This window comes from Myxocyprinus asiaticus, chromosome 41 (assembly GCF_019703515.2).
Source record: "Myxocyprinus asiaticus isolate MX2 ecotype Aquarium Trade chromosome 41, UBuf_Myxa_2, whole genome shotgun sequence".
Classification (NCBI taxonomy): domain Eukaryota; kingdom Metazoa; phylum Chordata; class Actinopteri; order Cypriniformes; family Catostomidae; genus Myxocyprinus; species Myxocyprinus asiaticus.
The window spans coordinates 15863835-15882468 of record NC_059384.1 but is presented as its reverse complement, the minus strand read 5'-3'; the positions used below and the strand labels follow the sequence as shown (position 1 = coordinate 15882468).

The window sequence follows — 18634 nt, the reverse complement described above, 5'->3', positions numbered from 1 at the left end:
CCGAAATGAGCGGGCATTTCTCAACCACATTACCGAATATTTTCACGAAATCGTCGTATGTGAGAGCATTTACAACGATTATGTCCATGACTCAAGCGTGTCCTCTACAAAATGTAATGGAAATGGCAAAAGCCAATATTGCACAAGGTCAATGTCCGTTGGGGTAAGGCAAGTCACCAAAAACTCGAGCAGTCATGCGGGTTGAAATTATAAACTGTTCAGCTAAAACCTTTTAAGAATAGACTATTGTTGGATACTTAATGTGATGATGAAGGTTGTCAATGTCTAAGCTGATATGCTTCTTCATATTAAGCCACAAAGCTGATGAGCCCAATTTTTTTATTTTATTTTATTTTTTATCACAGTTTCATCACTCTATTCCCTGAGATGTTCAGGGAATAGAGTCTCAATAGGGGCTCTATCGCGCCACCTTCTGTGGGCTTGCATTTAACAGTAAGCCATAGGCCTCTGTAACACTCTGAAATAACAAAGAATTATAGGCTAAGATTGAACTTGTTTTACATTTGTATTTTTTATTTGCTTTTTGGCATCTTATAGTTACCATCCTACCTAAGAACTGATTTAAAAAGTGGTTTGTGTGAGCCAATGCTCCCAAATGCAAGGAGAATAGCAACTGCCATCACTATTTTATCCCATTATCACTTTATAGGCAATGATGTGAAAAAGTTAAGCATGTTTAACCTGAACAGCAGGCTAAGAGGGTGTGAATATTTTTAGTTCGCTGATTTTTGCCATATGGTTAAGTTCTGTACTGTTATACTTTACTGAATGCTATACTCATCATTGTGTCTAGAATATCAGGACAAATGAGCAATATTACATTTGTGTCACAATGACACTGCATGAAAAAGCATACTGTGGAATATCCTTGTTAATAATTGATAAACTGACATATAATATGTCAAAAGTAATGATTAAACAATAAAAGTCAAAGGACAGTTAAAAAAAACTGAGTTAAAAAGTTAGCAAAATCAAACAATTTCATAATGTGAGACACAGCCAAAAATACCTATCTTTTAAAAACATATTCATAATTTCCAAGCTCATATTTCTAGAATCAACAATTGTCTAAAAAGCTTACTGTAATACTGGTATAAGTTTATGAAAGAAGGATCATTATCTCAGCATTTATAGGAAAGCAAATGGTGCAATTTACTGGCAGCTTGGTGCACGAAACAACATATAAAAATATTACTGATTAATTACAGCATTTACACTCACACCCTTCTGAAGAGCCCAAAATGAAGTCACTGTACATTTAAGTTAATAAATGGAACATTTCAGAATACTTGTTATTGCCAATTATTAGCCTTGAAAACATCTACATGAATGAATCATTGCAATTCCAACAATAATGTATACTGGATATGAAATAAATTATTTATGGAAGCATGTGCTGAACAAAACTTGCTGATGTTTTTTGTTCCAATGCCAGAGCATCCAGACATAATTGTAAACTCCTGGTTTGAACTCCTAACCTCCATTGCTTTGCCTTCATCTGTATTTGCTGTGTTGGAGGATGAGTTCACCGGCGATGTCTTACAGACATCTTGTCTTCAGTCCATCAATGTAGGGTCAGGGGTTACCAGTTTAGCATTCTGATAAATTAAGTCACTCTGACTGTATCCTCCAGCATTGTAATAGAGCTGCAAACAGATATCACAGTAAGAATGCAATACAAGGGTTTCTTTACTATCATCAGCCAGCAATGTTAAAACATTTGTAATATCTTTAACATAAGCAGTCACCCTCTCTTCCAAAGCAGCCAACTCCTTTTGCATGAAGACCACAAGCTTGGAAAAACAGGGTCGGTCTACTGGATCCATTGACCAGCAGCGACGCATCGCATTGTATCTAAAGGTGAAACAAACAAACAAGTCAAGTTGTTGTGAATATATTATGTCAACAGTAGATTATGTTCAAAATGTGCACAATTAAACCCAGAATAAAAAGGGTATTTCTGAATCTGAATTGGATTTTTCATTAACAATAATAGCACTTACACAGATTCTGATGCATAAAAGGGCTGCTCCATGTGATACCCACTTTCTATCATTGTATAGAATGTATTATTTACAGTTATACCAGGATATGGGGTGACTCCTGAAAGAGATTAATTTCAAGTGAGTAAAATAACAAACAAAATATATTTGTGTGCTTTTATATGTTGAATCAGGAATTTTCTGGGTTCAAAACTAGTTAAGCTCTATCAACAGAATCTTGTAAAAGTTTTAGAAACATCTTTTTATAAAAACAATCTAAATATATGTTTACAGTATGGCACTTACAATGGAAGTCTATGGGGCAATGCATTTCAGAGGGTGTAAAAGCAGAAATGTACAGTTTTACAATACACAATTTTATTGTAAAGCACTTAATTATTTATTATTATTCTGTACAAAAAATGTGTCTTATTTGAGCTGTGATGTTGTCTAAATCATAATTTTTACAGTGGAACAACTGATCTAGGCAGATGAAACTACAGTATGTGTTATTTCAGGTATGTACCTTTCTGGTATCCTTGTGCATACCAGGTTTACTGGCTTTACATTTTCATGACAGTTGTTGAAATATTGAATGTAAATTTGCAAGGTTAACAAGCAATTTTATTACACTAGTTTTATATTAACATGCCTACTGTTTAAGGTTACAATATTTTGGAAACTGTGTTTATTTTAATGTTTATCCCTGTGCAATGCTTTGCCCCATAGACTTCCATTTTAAGTGCATTACAGCAAACAACAATTTATTTATTTATTTATTTTACATACAATATGCTGTTCAAAGAGTTAAACTTGTATTTAGACCCTACACTCACTGAGCACTTTATTATAAACACCTGTACACCTACGTATTCATGTGATTATCTAATCAGCCAATCATGTGACAGCAGTGCAATGCATAAAATCATGTGGATACGGATAAGGAGCTTCAGTTAATGTTCACATTAAAAAAAATGTGATCTCAGTGATTTCGACCGTGGCATGAATGATGGTGCCAGGAGGGCTGGTTTGAGTTTTTCTGTAACTGCTGATCTTCTGGGATTTTCACGCACAACAGTCTTTAGAGTTTACTCAGAATGGTGCCACAAAACAAAAACATCCAGTGAGCAGCTGTTCTGCGGACGGAAACACCTGGCTGGTGAGAGAGGTCAACAGAGAATGGCCAGACTGGTTTGAACTGACAGAAAGGTTACCGTAACTCAGATAACCACTCTGTACAATTGTAGAGAGTAGAATAGCATCTCAGAATGCACAACACGTCGAACCTAGAGGCAGATGGTCCACAACAGCAGAAGACCACGTCGGGAACTTTATTAAGACCATAGTGTTCCTAATAAAGTGCTCAGTGAGTGTATACCTTAATAATGAACTTTAAAGATCAATGTATAAGAAAGATAATGTCAGAGAGAAAGATACCCAGAGAAAAGATTTCCCATAGCAGAATGCCATAGGCCCAGACATCACTTTGCATTGTGTACATCCCTTTGAAAATACTCTCAGGAGCCATCCACTTCACAGGCAAGCGCACCTGCAAAATGTTAACAATTAAGAATACTGAACAATTACATGAAGACCATACTTACTAGTCATATCAAGACAATTACATCACATATGCACACAAAAATACCCACATTTCCTCTTACAATATAGTTGGAGTCATTTTCAATGTCTCTAGCGAGGCCAAAGTCACCAATCTTCACCTGTCTGCAATTTGTCACCAAAACATTTCGGGCTGCCAAGTCTCTATGGATACACTGTAGGTAGAAAATTGTTCACTGAAAGCATTATTATCTTGACCATATGAACCAAGATTAATGCACATCAAGAAACGAAGCACTCTTTCTCATAAGAAAACATTCAGTGTCTATGTCTATTTATCTTTAAAATTTAAAACATTCTGAAAAAAACTCTGACTGTGATAAGGAAACATGCTGTTCTGGGTTGTGTCATGCTCTTAAGAGATATCATGAAAAAATATAAAAGATGAGTTTAAGAATAAAGCTGCTGCTTTTATCTCTGTGGAACTGCAAAAAGTGGAAATTGTTTGATGATCTGAAAGATCAGCTTACATTTTTAGCAGACAGAAACTCCATGCCTTTTGCAACTTGAAAAGAGAAACTCAGCAGGTCATCATAGGTGAGACTCTGAAGTTCCTCTTCTTGAATTTCATCATCACATGCAAGCATTTCTTCACAGATTCAAAACAATAAGATTCAGTCCACTGACTCCAGAAAAGACAAAGGGACATTTCTAATTTGCTTCATGAAATCTTTAAGTGAAAACATGAAAAAATATTTGATATATGAAATATATGGATGTGTTTATGGTCCAATTCATGAAACCAAGCTAAAATGATGAAGAAATTGATAAAAACTTGACATTTCCCATTTTCTCCCAATACCATGATATCAAGGGCATAGATTTGGCTATACTTGATTATTCTATGCCACTGCATGATATCCAAAATAATTAAATCCTGTGTTAAAACATAGATAGGTTTCATGTTGTTAAAGAGTGAGTTTTGGACGAATTTGGACATCTGTTTGAACAAGAACAATCATGAGGTTATGAATAATCTCTATGGTCATGGCAACAATAAATTTTTTGGTTGAAAACGTCATTTTCTGTTTCCTAATGTCACGGTTTTTCAAAATATCTGGTAATAGAGTGCATTTTCAAAAGTCTCAATTTTTGGTGAAAAAAAAAGCAGTTTCAGCAGACTGATCTTAATGTGAATTCAGCGACAGTAGGTCGAATCTTCTGCTGAATTCAGTCTGTCCTTACCAAAATCGAAACTATTTCCCCCGGTGGCCGAAGTGTTTTTTAATGTATGTTCACGTGTGAGTTCCAGTTTTCGGGTGAAATGTCCACAAAGGGGCACCAAAAGAGAGTTTAAAAGTGAGTTGTTTTTAGTTGTAAATGATGTAATACAGTCCAGGGGTTTTCAAACCTTTTGATACCAAGAACCCCCAAATATGACTATCACCTTGCGAGGGACCCCCTCCTAAAAATAATAAGGTCGCTGTGAATTTTTGTGTATAAAGACCAGAGAAAAATTCATTTTAATATATTAAGTTTGATATTATAAAAACAATTTAAATAATGAGCTTTTACTGTTTATTATTATTGTAATAAAGCCAAAAGAAATTATTAAAATAGTATCTGTCAGGATCATCGGCTATAACCATAGTTATAAACTGCCAATATAAACCATCGTTTTTTCATATCTGCATTTGAATGCTTATGCATAAGTATTAAAACACTGATATGAAAAACCAATGGTTTATTTGTAATTAATTATGCAAATTATTACATCATATTAAGTTTATAATAATTTTTCTTTGTGTAATATAAAGATACCTACACTTTAAAATCGAATTAGTGGACCTTAGATTTTTCAAGGCAATCGGTTTGCATGCTTTTACTAAGTAAACTTACTTATTTGGCTCAAGTAAACTGAACTTAATTTTTGAAGTACTATTAACTAGTTACAAGTAAACATCATTGTTTTTATTTAATTATTTAAATTTAAGTTAAAGCATGTCTTATATAGTATAAGGGAATGGAGAGTGGAATTTTGGTTAGCCATATGGCACATTGGTTGCTCCTCAGTACTTCTTAGTGTACATAAATCTGCACTTTTGTAAAATACAACTTAGTAAAGAAGAATGGCTTAAATCTTACAGGTCCCCACTTCACCAGAGGTTACACTAATCACCCTAATGGTGACTTCACACAAAGCATAACTATCAACCAGCTACAACAAAAAAAAAAAAAACAATAGTCATAAGAATTGAACTTACAGTATATATACATTTTTAAATAACAATTATGACTTTTCAACATAAGTTCCCTTTTTTTGACCAAACATACATAATTTACTCAAGTACAAGGGCTTATGAGTATTCCACACAGCCGCAATTTTACAATTTCTCGAAGCCAAAGTTTAAAGAGCGCATATATTTGAGTTAGGACTTTCAAAATGTTACATTTCAGGTGCAGTTTAATTAGGACCAAAAAATGTTTTTATTAATGACAACTTTAGTATTTAGAGAGTAACAGTAACTTAATTAACACTATTAAGAATAGTAAAAATGTAAGCTTAAGTTGAGTAATTAACTTTTTTGTAATTTTTTTTTAATTTAAGATAAGTATTAGTATTTACAGTGTACCAAAATAAATCAAATCCAAAAAAGTAAAGAATGTCAAATATAATAATTTCGGATATGAAATTGTAATGTTTTATTATAATATGTCAAATATGAGTTCTATTGTTTAAAACTGCAAAAATAAGAGTGCAATTTTTTTAGAAGTTTAAAATAACCTTTTCCCCCAAAGAAAACCATCATGTTGTATTTTATTTATCTTGTATTTATTTTTCGTTTTGGCCTGTCACGTGTTCAACAGATTCAATCCATGTTCAATAGAAATTATGTATTGTTAGAACAATAAAATAGCTTCTGTACCTTTTGTGCCTTTATGGGTTATACACACCGATCAGCCACAACATTAAAACCACCTGCCTAATATTGTCTATGTCCCCCACGTGCCGCCAAAACAGTGCCAACCCGCATCTCAGAATAGCATTCTGAGATGCTATTCTTCTGAGTTACTGTAGACTTTGTCAGTTCGAACCAGTCTGGCCATTGATCACTCTCATCAACAAGGTGTTTCCATCCGTAGAACTGATGCTCACTGATGTGTTCAGAGTAAATTCTAGAGCCCGTCTGGCACCAACTGGTTTGAGTTTTTCTGTAACTGCTGATCTCCTGGGATTTTCACAAACAACAGTCTCTAAAATTTATTCCGAATGGTGCCAAAAACAAAAAACATCCAGTGAGTGTCAGTTCTACGGATGGAAACATCTTGTTGGTGAGAGAGATCAACAGAGAATGGCCAGACTGGTCTACGGTAACTCAGATAACCGTATGAGGGGGACCTACACAATATTAGGCAGGTGGTTTTAATGTTGTGGCTGATCGATCTATATACAGTATATCTTTTTTTTTATCGGTATTCATGAAGGCCTTCATATATGAACATCCCTAATTATTTGGAAAATATAGCCTACATAGTAGTATGTTGACAGTGTATCGTTTTTCTACCCAATAATGGGGTAATGTTAAATGTATAAACCTGAAGAGGAACAATTTGATTAAACTGAAATGACAATAATGTCAATGTTTGGACTTTTTAACATTTATGAACATTTTGCACAGACTTGGTTTGAAAACCCCTTATACAGTCAACAGGAATGCTTAATTTATTAACTCTACACATTAACCCAAACCCCAACTCTAAACTTAACCATCAATGGAGTAAAAAATTAATAAATGAGGGAAAATGCAACCTTGAGTGCTAATTCTCAGCATGCCTATTGTCTACATAGAAAATATCTGTCGTGGGGCATTGCCAACATGGCTAGCGAGTTAACTGATTTGCCTTAAAGTGTCTTTGGTTACATTTTCTGTACATTCTTGTTTTTCCACCTACCCTCAATAGTAGACACTGAGCTGATGCTGGGACTGAGCAGTGCCTCATTCTCCTGTCCTTTGGATACAGGAGTTGTGTCAATGTGCAAGCGCGGGCTGTCACTAAGCTCAACAAACTCACTATGGAGATACACGAAGGAGAGAGAGAAACACAGTCTTTTACAGTAAATGCACAGGTTATCCATTTGTGTACACCTTAACAGTAACAGTTCCCCTTAAGTACAATATATTCATTTCCCCCGTTTCACATGGGTTTTTCTCTAAAAGGCCAGTAATAAATGTAATTCACTTCTTCGTGGATACATGCAAACCTGGAGTTTCTCTTCTGCTGGAAGTTGTGGTAAAGGCCTCGGAATCTGTCCCTGTTGAAAGCATCAGTCAGATATTTGTGAAAATGCTCTCTGTTGCTCTTCAGGTAGTTCAGGAGATCTCCATTACAGCAATATTGGAAGATCAGGTAAATGGGACCTGTGAATTAAAAAAAAACAACATCTGAAGTAATCTTACACAATCTTACGCAATCCGCAATCTTGTTTTTTTGTGTGCACGAAAGAAAGAAAGTCATGCAGGTTTGGGACAACATGAGCTCCCACTAAATTTCATTTGAATTTTCATTTTTGGGTGAACTATCCCTTTAAAATAAGTGCCTTTGGCAGACCTCAGAACATATTCAGAAACCCATGAGTTCTCCAAATCTTACCTGAGCCCGTGCAAGCCCCAAGCAAGTTGACAATGTTTTCATGGTGTCCAATATGAGTCAACATTTTCAGTTCAGACATCAGAGCTTCCTTCTCCACTACCTGGTGCTTCTCTGTTTGATCCACACATTAATAATACATACCTCTCAGTTTGCTATCATATTCCAAAATGCCAATGACATACACAATTGATCCATTTCAAAACTTACCCTTTAGCATTTTAACTGCTACCTGAATAGAAATTCCTGGCTTGCTGATTCCATACGCTGTCGCCTGCACAACCATCCCAAAAGCACCAGACCCAAGTTCTTTTCCTTTGGAAAGCACAGACAAAGAATTCATAAAATTGAATAGGCTATATACAGCATGTTCGTGAAAAGTCAAGAATAGGTTCCCTGTGGTGTTTACCAAGCTCCAGATTCTCTCGTGGAAATTCCCATTTGGGGTCATACTTAAAGTCCCTGAAGTCAATGTATATGTAGTCATTGTCGTTGGGTCCGACAATCTGAATCATCTGGATCTGGCTCTGGTACACAGGCTTCTGTGTAACAAACAAGGGATAGTGTGTGTTTCAGGAGGTAAGGTTTATGATTTTGAATGTGTTGTCAGCCAGACAGGCAGGCACAGGTTTACCTTAATTCTGATGAAGATGATTAAGGCAAAGATGACCAGAAGTAGTACAATGATGAGCACAAAGTAAATCACGTAATCCATGTAGGAGTCTGTGGGGGAACAGAGAGGCAATTTACAATTAACTGCACTGGTTAGTGTGCTATATTGGGTCACATTTACAGTATTACTAGATCATTTTATGACATATATTCTAAGCTTGCTTTCAGAACAAAATTGATGCAATTCAAAAGCTGCAACCATGTTTGAACATAAAATCAGGGTTGTTTAATGAGCTAACATTCACAGCGAATTGTCCTTTATTACAAAGGCTCAAAGATTTACATTTATTCAACTATCAGACACTTTTATCCAAAGTGACTTACAAAACGAGGAAGGATAAAACAAAAAGCGACTAGAAATATGATTTTGAATTATTAATTGGCTAATTATTGAAAACACAGGGCTAGCTTTGTCAGATGTTTAAAACACTGGTCTGGATGGACTCCTTCACCAGTATCTTTTCAAAGCAAGAACTACTCAGTTTTGGACACACACATTATTAGTGCTGCAACTAGTATTCCCAGAATTATGTTGCTTAAAGGAATATTCCGGATTCAATACAAGTTAAGCTTAATCGACAGCATTTGTGGGATAATGTTGACTACCACAAAAATTAATTTAGACTCGTCCCCTCTTCTTTAAAAAAAGCAAAAATCGAGGTTATAGTGAGACACTTACAATGGAAGTGAATGGGGCCAATTTTTGAAGGGTTAAAAGGCAGAAATGTGAAGCTTATAATTGTATAAAAGCACTTACATTAATTCTTCTGTTAAAACTCATGTATTATTTAAGCTGTAAAGTTGTTTAAATCGTAATTTTACAGTCACTTTAGGGTTTTAAGGTTTGTTGACATTACATTGCCATGGCAATGAAGTTGTAAAATTGGCTATAACTTTACACAGAAAAGGTTAGTAAGCAATTTTATCAAACTTTATTTACACACATATTGTTTACTGTATGTTTTGTGGCTATACTTTTGAAACACTGAGTATTTTAACGTTTACAGATTGGCCCCATTCACTTCTATTGTAAGTGCCTCACTGAAACCCAGATTTTTGCCTGTTTTAAAGAAAAGAAGGTGGAGTCAAAATTATTTTTTGTGGTAATCAACATTATGCCGCAAATGCTGTTGATTCAGCTTAACTTGTATTGAACCTGGAATATTCCTTTAAGAAAAGTATGGTTATATCTACTCTTTGTGGCGACTCATCACTTTCATGTTAAGAAAATAGGAAACCATAGATATTAAAGCTAATATCAATTGTGAAACATCTTCAGGATTATTCAGTTGGGGGTTTGGACATACTTGTTTGCAGTAGTATTTGTTCACTGCAATGAGTTCCTGCTATGTTTGTCATGCAGCATTTGATAAGATGGTCCTCTCTGTTAGAGCGTGTTCTGGTAAAGACAGTCTTCTTCTGACAGAACTGATCAGAGTCTAGGAATTTGGAGGGGGCAATGGGCATCTCATTCCAGTCCTCAGGATCAATGCATCTGTGAAAATATACATAGAATTCAGCATCATTTGGTAACCGTGGCATCATACAGTATATAAGCATGCAAGGATTAGATCATGCATTTCTTGTATAAACATGATTTTAAATCTTTGCCTTATGTTAGCTTTGCACCTCAAAGTCAATCCCTTACTTAGCATGTGATGGGCAGATTTTCCAAGACAGAGCCACAGGTGTGGAGCTTTGAGTCTTGCAAGTGGTAATGTTCCAATCTTTGATTATTTTAATTTTAGGAATGTCTGCAAAGTAATAATTTTTTATCATTGTTAACATCTTGTTCTGTCGCATATTCATCTCTCCAATATTAAAATGTTTATGATCACTCACCTGATATGCAAAGAGACATATTCCTTATGACACTATGTTCTTGAGTTTCTATTTTCATTTGATACTGTCCTGGTTCAGGGTTACAAAACTTAAAAGTACTATATAAAGAAAGAACAAAGTAAACACAACAAAGAACTCTATTGCTTGCAGTTAAAATGTATTGCACAATGAACATACCTCTTATGATGATGGTAATGAGTCTCTATGCACTCTATTTTGGTTTGATTTGGTGTAATCCAGTGGCACTGGGCTTTTGGGTAGGAGAACACCAGAGCCTGGAAGCAGAAGCTTGCCTTATTTTGTGCTAGAATGCTGTTGTTCGCATTCAACTGCAATATGTCGATTTTGTCGTTTTCTGTCAAGGAAGGGTCGCCATCAGAAGAGAGGCAAAAATATCACTTTCATTACTGTTTGCACTAGAAATAATTCTCTCTATTTTCATGTTGTAAACATTAACAAATATAACACATTAGTAATATTTGAGATATCCATGCAATTGCTTTAAATGTACTGCCCATTGTGTTTTCTGAAGTTATGTGGGAGGTATCTGTAGCACAGACATCTTTGCATGAAAAAAATATTTTGGTAACACTTTAATATGAGGTTCCATTTGTTAAGATTAGTTAACAACATTAGTTGGCATGAACTAACAATGAACAATACTTTTACAGCATTTTTTTAATCTTAGTTAATGCCAATTTCAACATATAGTTATACATTTTTAAAATCAAAAGTTGTGTATGTTAACATTAGTTAATGCACTATGAACTTACATGAACTAACAATGAAAAAGTGTATTTTTTATTAACTAACATTAACAAAGATTAATAAATTATTTAAATAATATATTTTTAATTGCTTGTTCCTTATGCATTTACTAATGTTAACGAATGGAGCCTTACTGTAATGTGTTACCAATATTTTTAACAGAAAAGGGCAATGGCTTTACTTACCAAAGACCCTGACATGGGTGGACACCGTGTGGTTGTGTTTCGATTTGCAGATGTACTCTCCACTATTTGTCACATTAACTGATTCAACAGAGAAGAGCTCCATCCAACTGTAAAAATATAGCGATGTGACTCCATTGACCTGAATCAAGGCAGAAAATATGAATGCAAAAAAGCATTAACAAAAACGTAATACATATTTTTTTTATATTTCTTTAAGCTAATAAATGTCTTACCAAAGAGTTGTTGAAGTACCATCTTAACTCCGGACTTCTTCTTGAGTCCAGTTTGCATCGGAGTAGCAAAGATTGACCAGATTTCAGGAAAATTTGAGCCCTTTGCCCATCCACCTTCGTATTCAGATCTGCATCAAACACAATGCCTGTGGTTTTTCATACTACAACAAAACTTTTCTCAATTCGCTCTGATACCTGATTTAATTATAAATAAGATGAAATATTAAAGGATATTCACTCTGGATGTTCAGTATTTAATGGCACAATTTGTGAGTTTGTGGTACAGTATATGATCATTTGTTTAACATGATACACTCGTGTTATTACTATGAGACATAAAAACAGCATTATTCCAAGATCTGTAGTTCATAAGATGATAAAATAAATAATAGAAAAAGTACAATTAGAGGGCATTTAAGGGCAATTACAAGGCTTCTCTAAAACAAGTTAGTTTTATCTTCCTTTATCCAGAAGTGAAGTTCATATGAAATAAAATACAGATGATATCGCTGACCTTCTTATTGCTGACAATGTCTGCTTGTCTCATGACCCATTGACCACAGAGATGTAAAGTTTTAACGTATATTTTAACGTATATTTTAACGTATATATATTTTATGTGTATTGGTCAAAATATCATTAAGTATGTAATTATTGAATATATAATAAAAAAAATAATAATAATAAAAAATATAGCTGCAAGCAGCAATACCGGGGTCAAGCCAATTATCAGCAGCATGAGCAGCGAAAGAAGCATTGAGTCACATTTTAAGTTAGAATTCTGATAAATGCTGTAGGAGTTAAAGATAAAAAACAAACATCTACGGCCATGTTTCTCAAGATACACTACTGTTCTATTTGCGTGTACCAGTTGCACATTAAAATCTCTATCATCGGTAGAACAAAAGTGCTTGCTCTTTTGGCTATTAGAACATTGATAAAGAGCGTATACTCAAGGTTGTGCAGAGGGTGTTAAGTGCAACACTGCACACTTTGTTATTGCATACATTGTTTTGTGTATTCTCAAGCACTTTGTAGGATTTTTTGGAAAAAATGGGAAAAGTCAATTTTTACATCCATAGAGTTATACGCAATACGACATCTATGCAATATTTAGTTTAATCCAATTTAAACTAAAAAAAAAATTGATTATTTCCATGACACTAACTTAATTGAAAACAATTTGTCTAATTGATTGAAATATTTCAAGCAAGCACATTTAGCCATTGTGCTTCCAGGGCCACAGGGCATCCAGAATTCACAATGACCCCCCAGGGCAAGGTCCTAAAATATTTTCATTTTACTAAGTAAATGTAGCAGCCTTAATTCCTCTTTGGTATTTTAAAAAAAAAATTTTTTTTTTTTAATAAATTTGGTACTTTCGAATTTGTTATGAAACAATTCTAAATAACAAAAATCTATTTGCTAATATTTTCAGGCATGGTCTGTAAGTAATCAGCAGATTTCAATTTAATGTTGATTGGACAAATGTTATAGGAGTAATAGCAACAAAAAACATTTACATAAAATCATGGCCAGCCATGGTATCATTGTTCTCTGCATGACCCACACAATCTAAAAAGACCAGTCTCACAAAAATGCAAACATACAGCCTCAAGTCCATTTTGGTGTGCTCAGTGTCAAATTGGTTGATGATTGGCCTCCATGTTTCTCAATATATGCAACTGTCCTCATGATCAATGATGGCAACTCCCACAAAGACACTGAATGCAAAGACATTGCATGCAAATTTTGAAATTAATGGGACCAATGTTTCTATATTTAGAGCCACTTTCATATTGTTCCCTGTTATAGCGCCACCAAATGGCCAAACCCTGCAACTTTTTCTGTGTGTTCTCAGGTTCAGCCCTTATATAAGTGTGTCAAGTTTGGTAAAAAATATCTCATTTCACTTAAGAGTTATATCAATTTACGTAAAAGCAGAGGCCACTTTTAAAATTCATCAGCCTGTTTTTGGCATTTACGAGCAAAAAAAATTCTCTTTTATTTTAAGAAATTTACTAATGACACTTCTTATTTTGGTGGTTTCATTCCGATCGGACGAACGGCTTTGAAGTAATTCGCTAAAGTAGTTTCGGAACTATTTTCGAAGTGGCAACAGGCTATAAGGCGAACCATAGCAAATATGGTATCATTGCACTCGGCAAGTTCTCCCGAACTTAAAGAGACCAATCCTGTGAAAATAGACCAACGGCACTAAAAGTTATAAACTCACAAATTAAAAAAAAAAAAAAATCCACCACTAGGTGGCGCCAGACCCAAACTTCTCAGGCAACTTCAGGGCATGGTCCTGATGACACATACAAAGTTTCGTAAGATACGCCAATGCGTTCATAAAATACAACATTTTGCGACAAAATTCAAAATGGCCGACGCCCAAAATGGCCGACATGGGAAAATTGGGTATCGTTTGACTTGGAATGTTTCACTGAATCTAAAGAGAGCATTTTTATCATTTTTGGCCAAAGCGTTCAAGAGTTATAAGCCAAAATAGCGTTTTTTGCTATCTCCTGACCAGTAGGGGGCAGTGTGGCGAAACGCTGCAGGTGCTCTCAAGGCATGATGGCGATGACACATACCAAGTTTTGTCACAATCCGTCAAAGATACAGCATGAAGTCCATTATGGCGTGCTCGCCGTCAGCTTCGTGAAGCCATTTCTCAGGAACGATTTCAAACATCGAAAAAAAGTGATAACTTTTGTGTAGCTCTATCTCACAATCGCTTTAAAACAATTTTGGTGGAAATTGGACAAAATTGTAGGAGGAATTGCAAAAAAACGTATTTCCTTAAAATTCAAAATGTCTGAAAATCTAGTCGAGCGGAAATCGAAACCAAGGTATGCATTCAACTCGGCGTGAGCTCAGGAATCGGGGGAAAAATAATTTTGTCTCTAGGACTTACAGTTCAAAAGTAATTAGTGTAAACATGAGTGAAAGACTGACCTGTTGGTGGCGCTAAAGGGTTTGAGTAACAGACTCCAAATTTGCTGTGTTATCAGTTCAGATTGTCCTCTAGCTGTATGCAACATTTCATAACTTTCCTGCGAAAGGTTCTATGGGCTGCCATAGACTCCCATGGCAGAAAAAAAAAGAAGAAGAATAAGAACACTAACGATTACAATACGGTTCTTCACCCTTTTAGGGCTTGACCCCTAAATACATACCATAATGATAGACCTCAGAACATTCTTGCCCCAGCTGATTACTGGCACAGCACTTTGGACTATCAGGACAACTAAGCAAACTGCTCTCTGTCCTATTCCATCTATTTTCCCCTTCTTCCTTTGGTTTGGTGCTAAATGGAAAACAAGCAATCGGATCACAGATAGTTATAACAGCAAGTTATGCAATAAATTCACCTAATAAGATGCGTTCAAATTTAAAATCATACAAATATAACCACAACTGGATGGTTATAAACATCATTCTTTTCAGAAGCAGTAACATACTTCATAAGCCATAACAGACTTGAACTTTATATTACCTGTTGTCATACCACTTGATGATTGGTTTAGGGTTCCCCTCAGAAATACAAACTAAATCAGCTGTATTTTGTTGTCCTGCTCTTGCAATAGCTTTGAGCACTGGGACTGATGGCCTCCCTAGAGAAAACAAAGAAACTCTATGAAACATAACTTAAGGAGGGTGAAGTGATTGGTTTGGTCATACCTCTATGTTATTTTCTGTTATTTTTAGCTAGTCTCAGTTGAGATGTATTGCCTCCCTTTTATGAGAGGGGGCGTTTGGCTTACTTTGTGGTGACTGCACAACTGTAATACTGTGATTGCCACAGAGTACAGTGTATGTTCCATTTTCAACTCTCTCAGAGTGCTGTAACAGCTGCATAGTGAAATTTACCCTGTAGGCAGCACATAAAACATATACAAGGTTATGATCAGTTCCCATAGTATTCAATTAACAATTTAGAGAAAACAAGTGTCTAAACAGATCCATTAATACATCAATAACATCCTGAATATCAGCTAGATGTATTAGAGAATATTTATACATTCTAACCATTAACAATCGTCATCCCTCCAACACACACACATATAGACAGACCTTTGGTAGCAGAGACATTTAAACCCATTTGAGCTGTTTTGTCGACATTCTGTGTAAATGTCCGCTGTCTGTCCCTCAGTGACTCCCAATTTAATAAGGTCAGAACTGAGCAGGTCTGTCTCTTCTAATGTGCATCTTACGGTCTGAAATACATGCGTACAGAGTTTGTCAGTTACAGATATACAAACCCATGATCATGGCATTAACTTAAACAGTCTCATCAGCATCAACTTCAGTGCTGACAACTGAACAGAACAGAATTAGTCTGACAGTTAGTTCAATTTAAAGCTCTGTGGTCATTACTTCAATTTCAGTAAAGCTATTAGTTCTGCTTTTATTAATAGCTGCCATTTATTTACTGCTAAGAAATGTAAAAGAATCTTACAGAGTCTCTATGACGAATAAACTGCACAGAAGATGAGCTGACAATAACATCAACAAAACAACTGCTTAGGTAAATCTAGGTAAATGTAATTTTGCAATATAATGTAAAACAGAACACACATTTATGGACCTGTTTGAATGGTTATTCTGTAGATATCTCTAATATGTGCGTGCAGGTAAAATGTCAGCTTGAAAAGAGACACTGAACTACTGTCAGAAAAGCTACAGTGAGCTACTGAAGGGCTGATCAGAGGATTTTACCGATCCATCAGTGACACAGTGGGGATGAGTGTCTGTAGGGTCGTCTCTCACTGCGCTAAGGCTTCGAGCGCTCCACTGCAGCAAGAGCAGCACTTCGGTGCAAGACAAAAATTATGTGTGAAACGCAAACTAAACGGAAAGCAACCCGATAAACTACACCTTTAAATAATTAAATAAATACATACAATACAAATCAGATAAGCTAAATCACGGTAACTACTACTACTACTACGCGATAAAATAGTAAATTAAGCTGAACAAAAACACCCATTAATGTATAATAATAAATGAACGTCCTTCCTCATTGTTGAGTAATTGAAAATAAGTTTTCTGACTTACCACCAAAAGCCTTTTTCCTAAATGCATCGCTTGAATGCATAACAGTGTGTTCCTCAATCCTGTCTGATCATAAATGGACAGTAAACAGACCCGCAAAGACTTCCACTTCAATGACGCGACGCATTTCTTCTTAATAAGGTGCAAAATACTTTCGCTTCAACACGACACACACACACAAAAAAATCACTTCTACTGACGTTTGAACTTCTTGAAATGCATCAGGTTGGCCATCATCACTCTGTAAACAACTTCAAGAAAACACCTCTATATTTAGGCAACTACTGTGCTTTTATTAGTCTATATTTTCAAGTACATTTTGTTGTTTTTATGTATGTATTTTCATACAAAGATGTTTCTTTGGGTTCTAGGTTCACCCAAAAATACAAATTCTCTCATCATTTATTCACCCTCATGCCATCCCAGATCTGCATGACTTTCTTTCTTCTGCTGAACACAAACGAATATTTTTAGAAAAATATTTCAGCTCTGTAGGTCCATACAATGCAAGTGAATGGTGACCAGAACTTTGAAGCTAAAAAAAAAAATCTCATAAAGGCAGCATAAAAGTAATCATAAGACTCCAGTGGTTTAATCCATATCTTCAGAAGCAATATGATAGGTGTGGGTGAGAGACAGATCAATATTTAAGTCCTTTGTTCTCTAAATCTCCACTTTCACATTCTGTTTCTTTTGTTTTTGGCAATTCGCATTCGTTGTGCATATCGCCACTTACTAGAGAGGAGAATTTATAATAAAAAATTACTTAAATATTGATCAGTTTCTCACCCACACCTATCATATCACTTCTGAAGATATTGATTAAACCACTGTAGACATATGGATTACTTTCATGCTGCCATTATATGCTTTTTGGACCTTCAAAGTTCTGGTCACCATTCACTTGCATTGTATGGACCTACAAAGCTGAAATATTCATCTAAAAATCTTTGTTTGTGTTCTCCAACAGAAAGAAAGTCATTCACATCTGGGATGGCATGAGGGTGATAAAGGATGAGAGAATTTTCATTTTTGGGTGAACTGTTCCTTTAAGTTTGGGCACTTTTAGTACTGTGGACTAAAATATATTTTAACACTCTTACTATCTTTTTTTTAAATTATTATTTCCCTACTAACGATGTCCAACAGTGTATATAAATGCATCACATGAGATTAATGTCATTTTTGTCAACTTTTCCCAAAAGTCATGGCACTCGATTAAATAATACACACAATTAAATAATATTTGAACACTTTTTGCATAATTACAGCTTGATTGGAAATTATGCTCAATAATAATATTCTGCTCAGAAGTTATATTCACCTTGAATTTGTTTTCTTCAAACATAATTTGTCTCATATTTTACTGACAATTTTGTTGACTTAGTTAACAAGTACACTTTTCAAAAACCTTTGAAAAATTGATAGTAATAATTTTCGCAAAGTTAATATAAAAAAGTATGTTTATTTCACTTTGTTTAGATTATAGTTTTAAACAGTAATTTGTATTTTTATAGCTAATGGCTTTTCATAATAATAGGTCTTAATAGGTCTAGGAAAAGGCTAAAACACTCAAACCTACACATAAATGGCATTTGAGGCATGGTAAAAAAATAAAATAAATAAATAAATAAAAAAAAAGGTATAGTTTTATTAA

The 18634-nt window shown here is 34.9% G+C and overlaps 1 protein-coding gene across 2 annotated transcripts; it reads right to left on the bottom strand.

Moving 5' to 3' along the window:
- Positions 1-112: 112 nt before the first annotated feature.
- LOC127432045 (receptor-type tyrosine-protein kinase FLT3-like) lies at positions 113-17091 on the bottom strand. Of its 2 annotated transcripts, none has more exons than XM_051682814.1 (24): positions 16981-17091; positions 16642-16733; positions 15997-16139; positions 15687-15793; positions 15419-15536; positions 15099-15229; positions 11914-12041; positions 11681-11819; positions 10905-11082; positions 10728-10825; positions 10534-10639; positions 10193-10380; positions 8848-8936; positions 8623-8755; positions 8424-8528; positions 8217-8327; positions 7828-7984; positions 7518-7636; positions 4094-4212; positions 3656-3778; positions 3441-3552; positions 2025-2124; positions 1770-1875; positions 113-1667 (listed from the first exon to the last, which is right to left on the bottom strand). In XM_051682814.1, exons 1-24 carry the CDS (start codon positions 17018-17020, stop codon positions 1578-1580), a joined length of 2832 nt encoding a protein of 943 aa, XP_051538774.1. In that variant the 5' UTR covers positions 17021-17091; the 3' UTR covers positions 113-1577. The 2 variants fall into 2 exon arrangements, with proteins under 2 accessions (XP_051538774.1, XP_051538775.1); XM_051682815.1 differs by having other exon boundaries at positions 3668-3778.
- Positions 17092-18634: the final 1543 nt, after the last annotated feature.

What these genes read in the sequence shown, in the direction of transcription:
- LOC127432045 (XM_051682814.1), bottom strand. Translation starts at nt 17,020, where the DNA reads ATGCATTCAAGCGATGCATTTAGGAAAAAGGCTTTTGGTG. An exon ending in AGTTGTGCAGTCACCACAAA is followed by an intron (nt 15,537 to 15,686) that starts GTAAGCCAAACG and finishes TGTTTTCTCTAG; the next exon opens with GGAGGCCATCAGTCCCAGTG. An exon ending in ACTATATTGTAAGAGGAAAT is followed by an intron (nt 3,553 to 3,655) that starts GTGGGTATTTTT and finishes AACATTTTGCAG; the next exon opens with GTGCGCTTGCCTGTGAAGTG.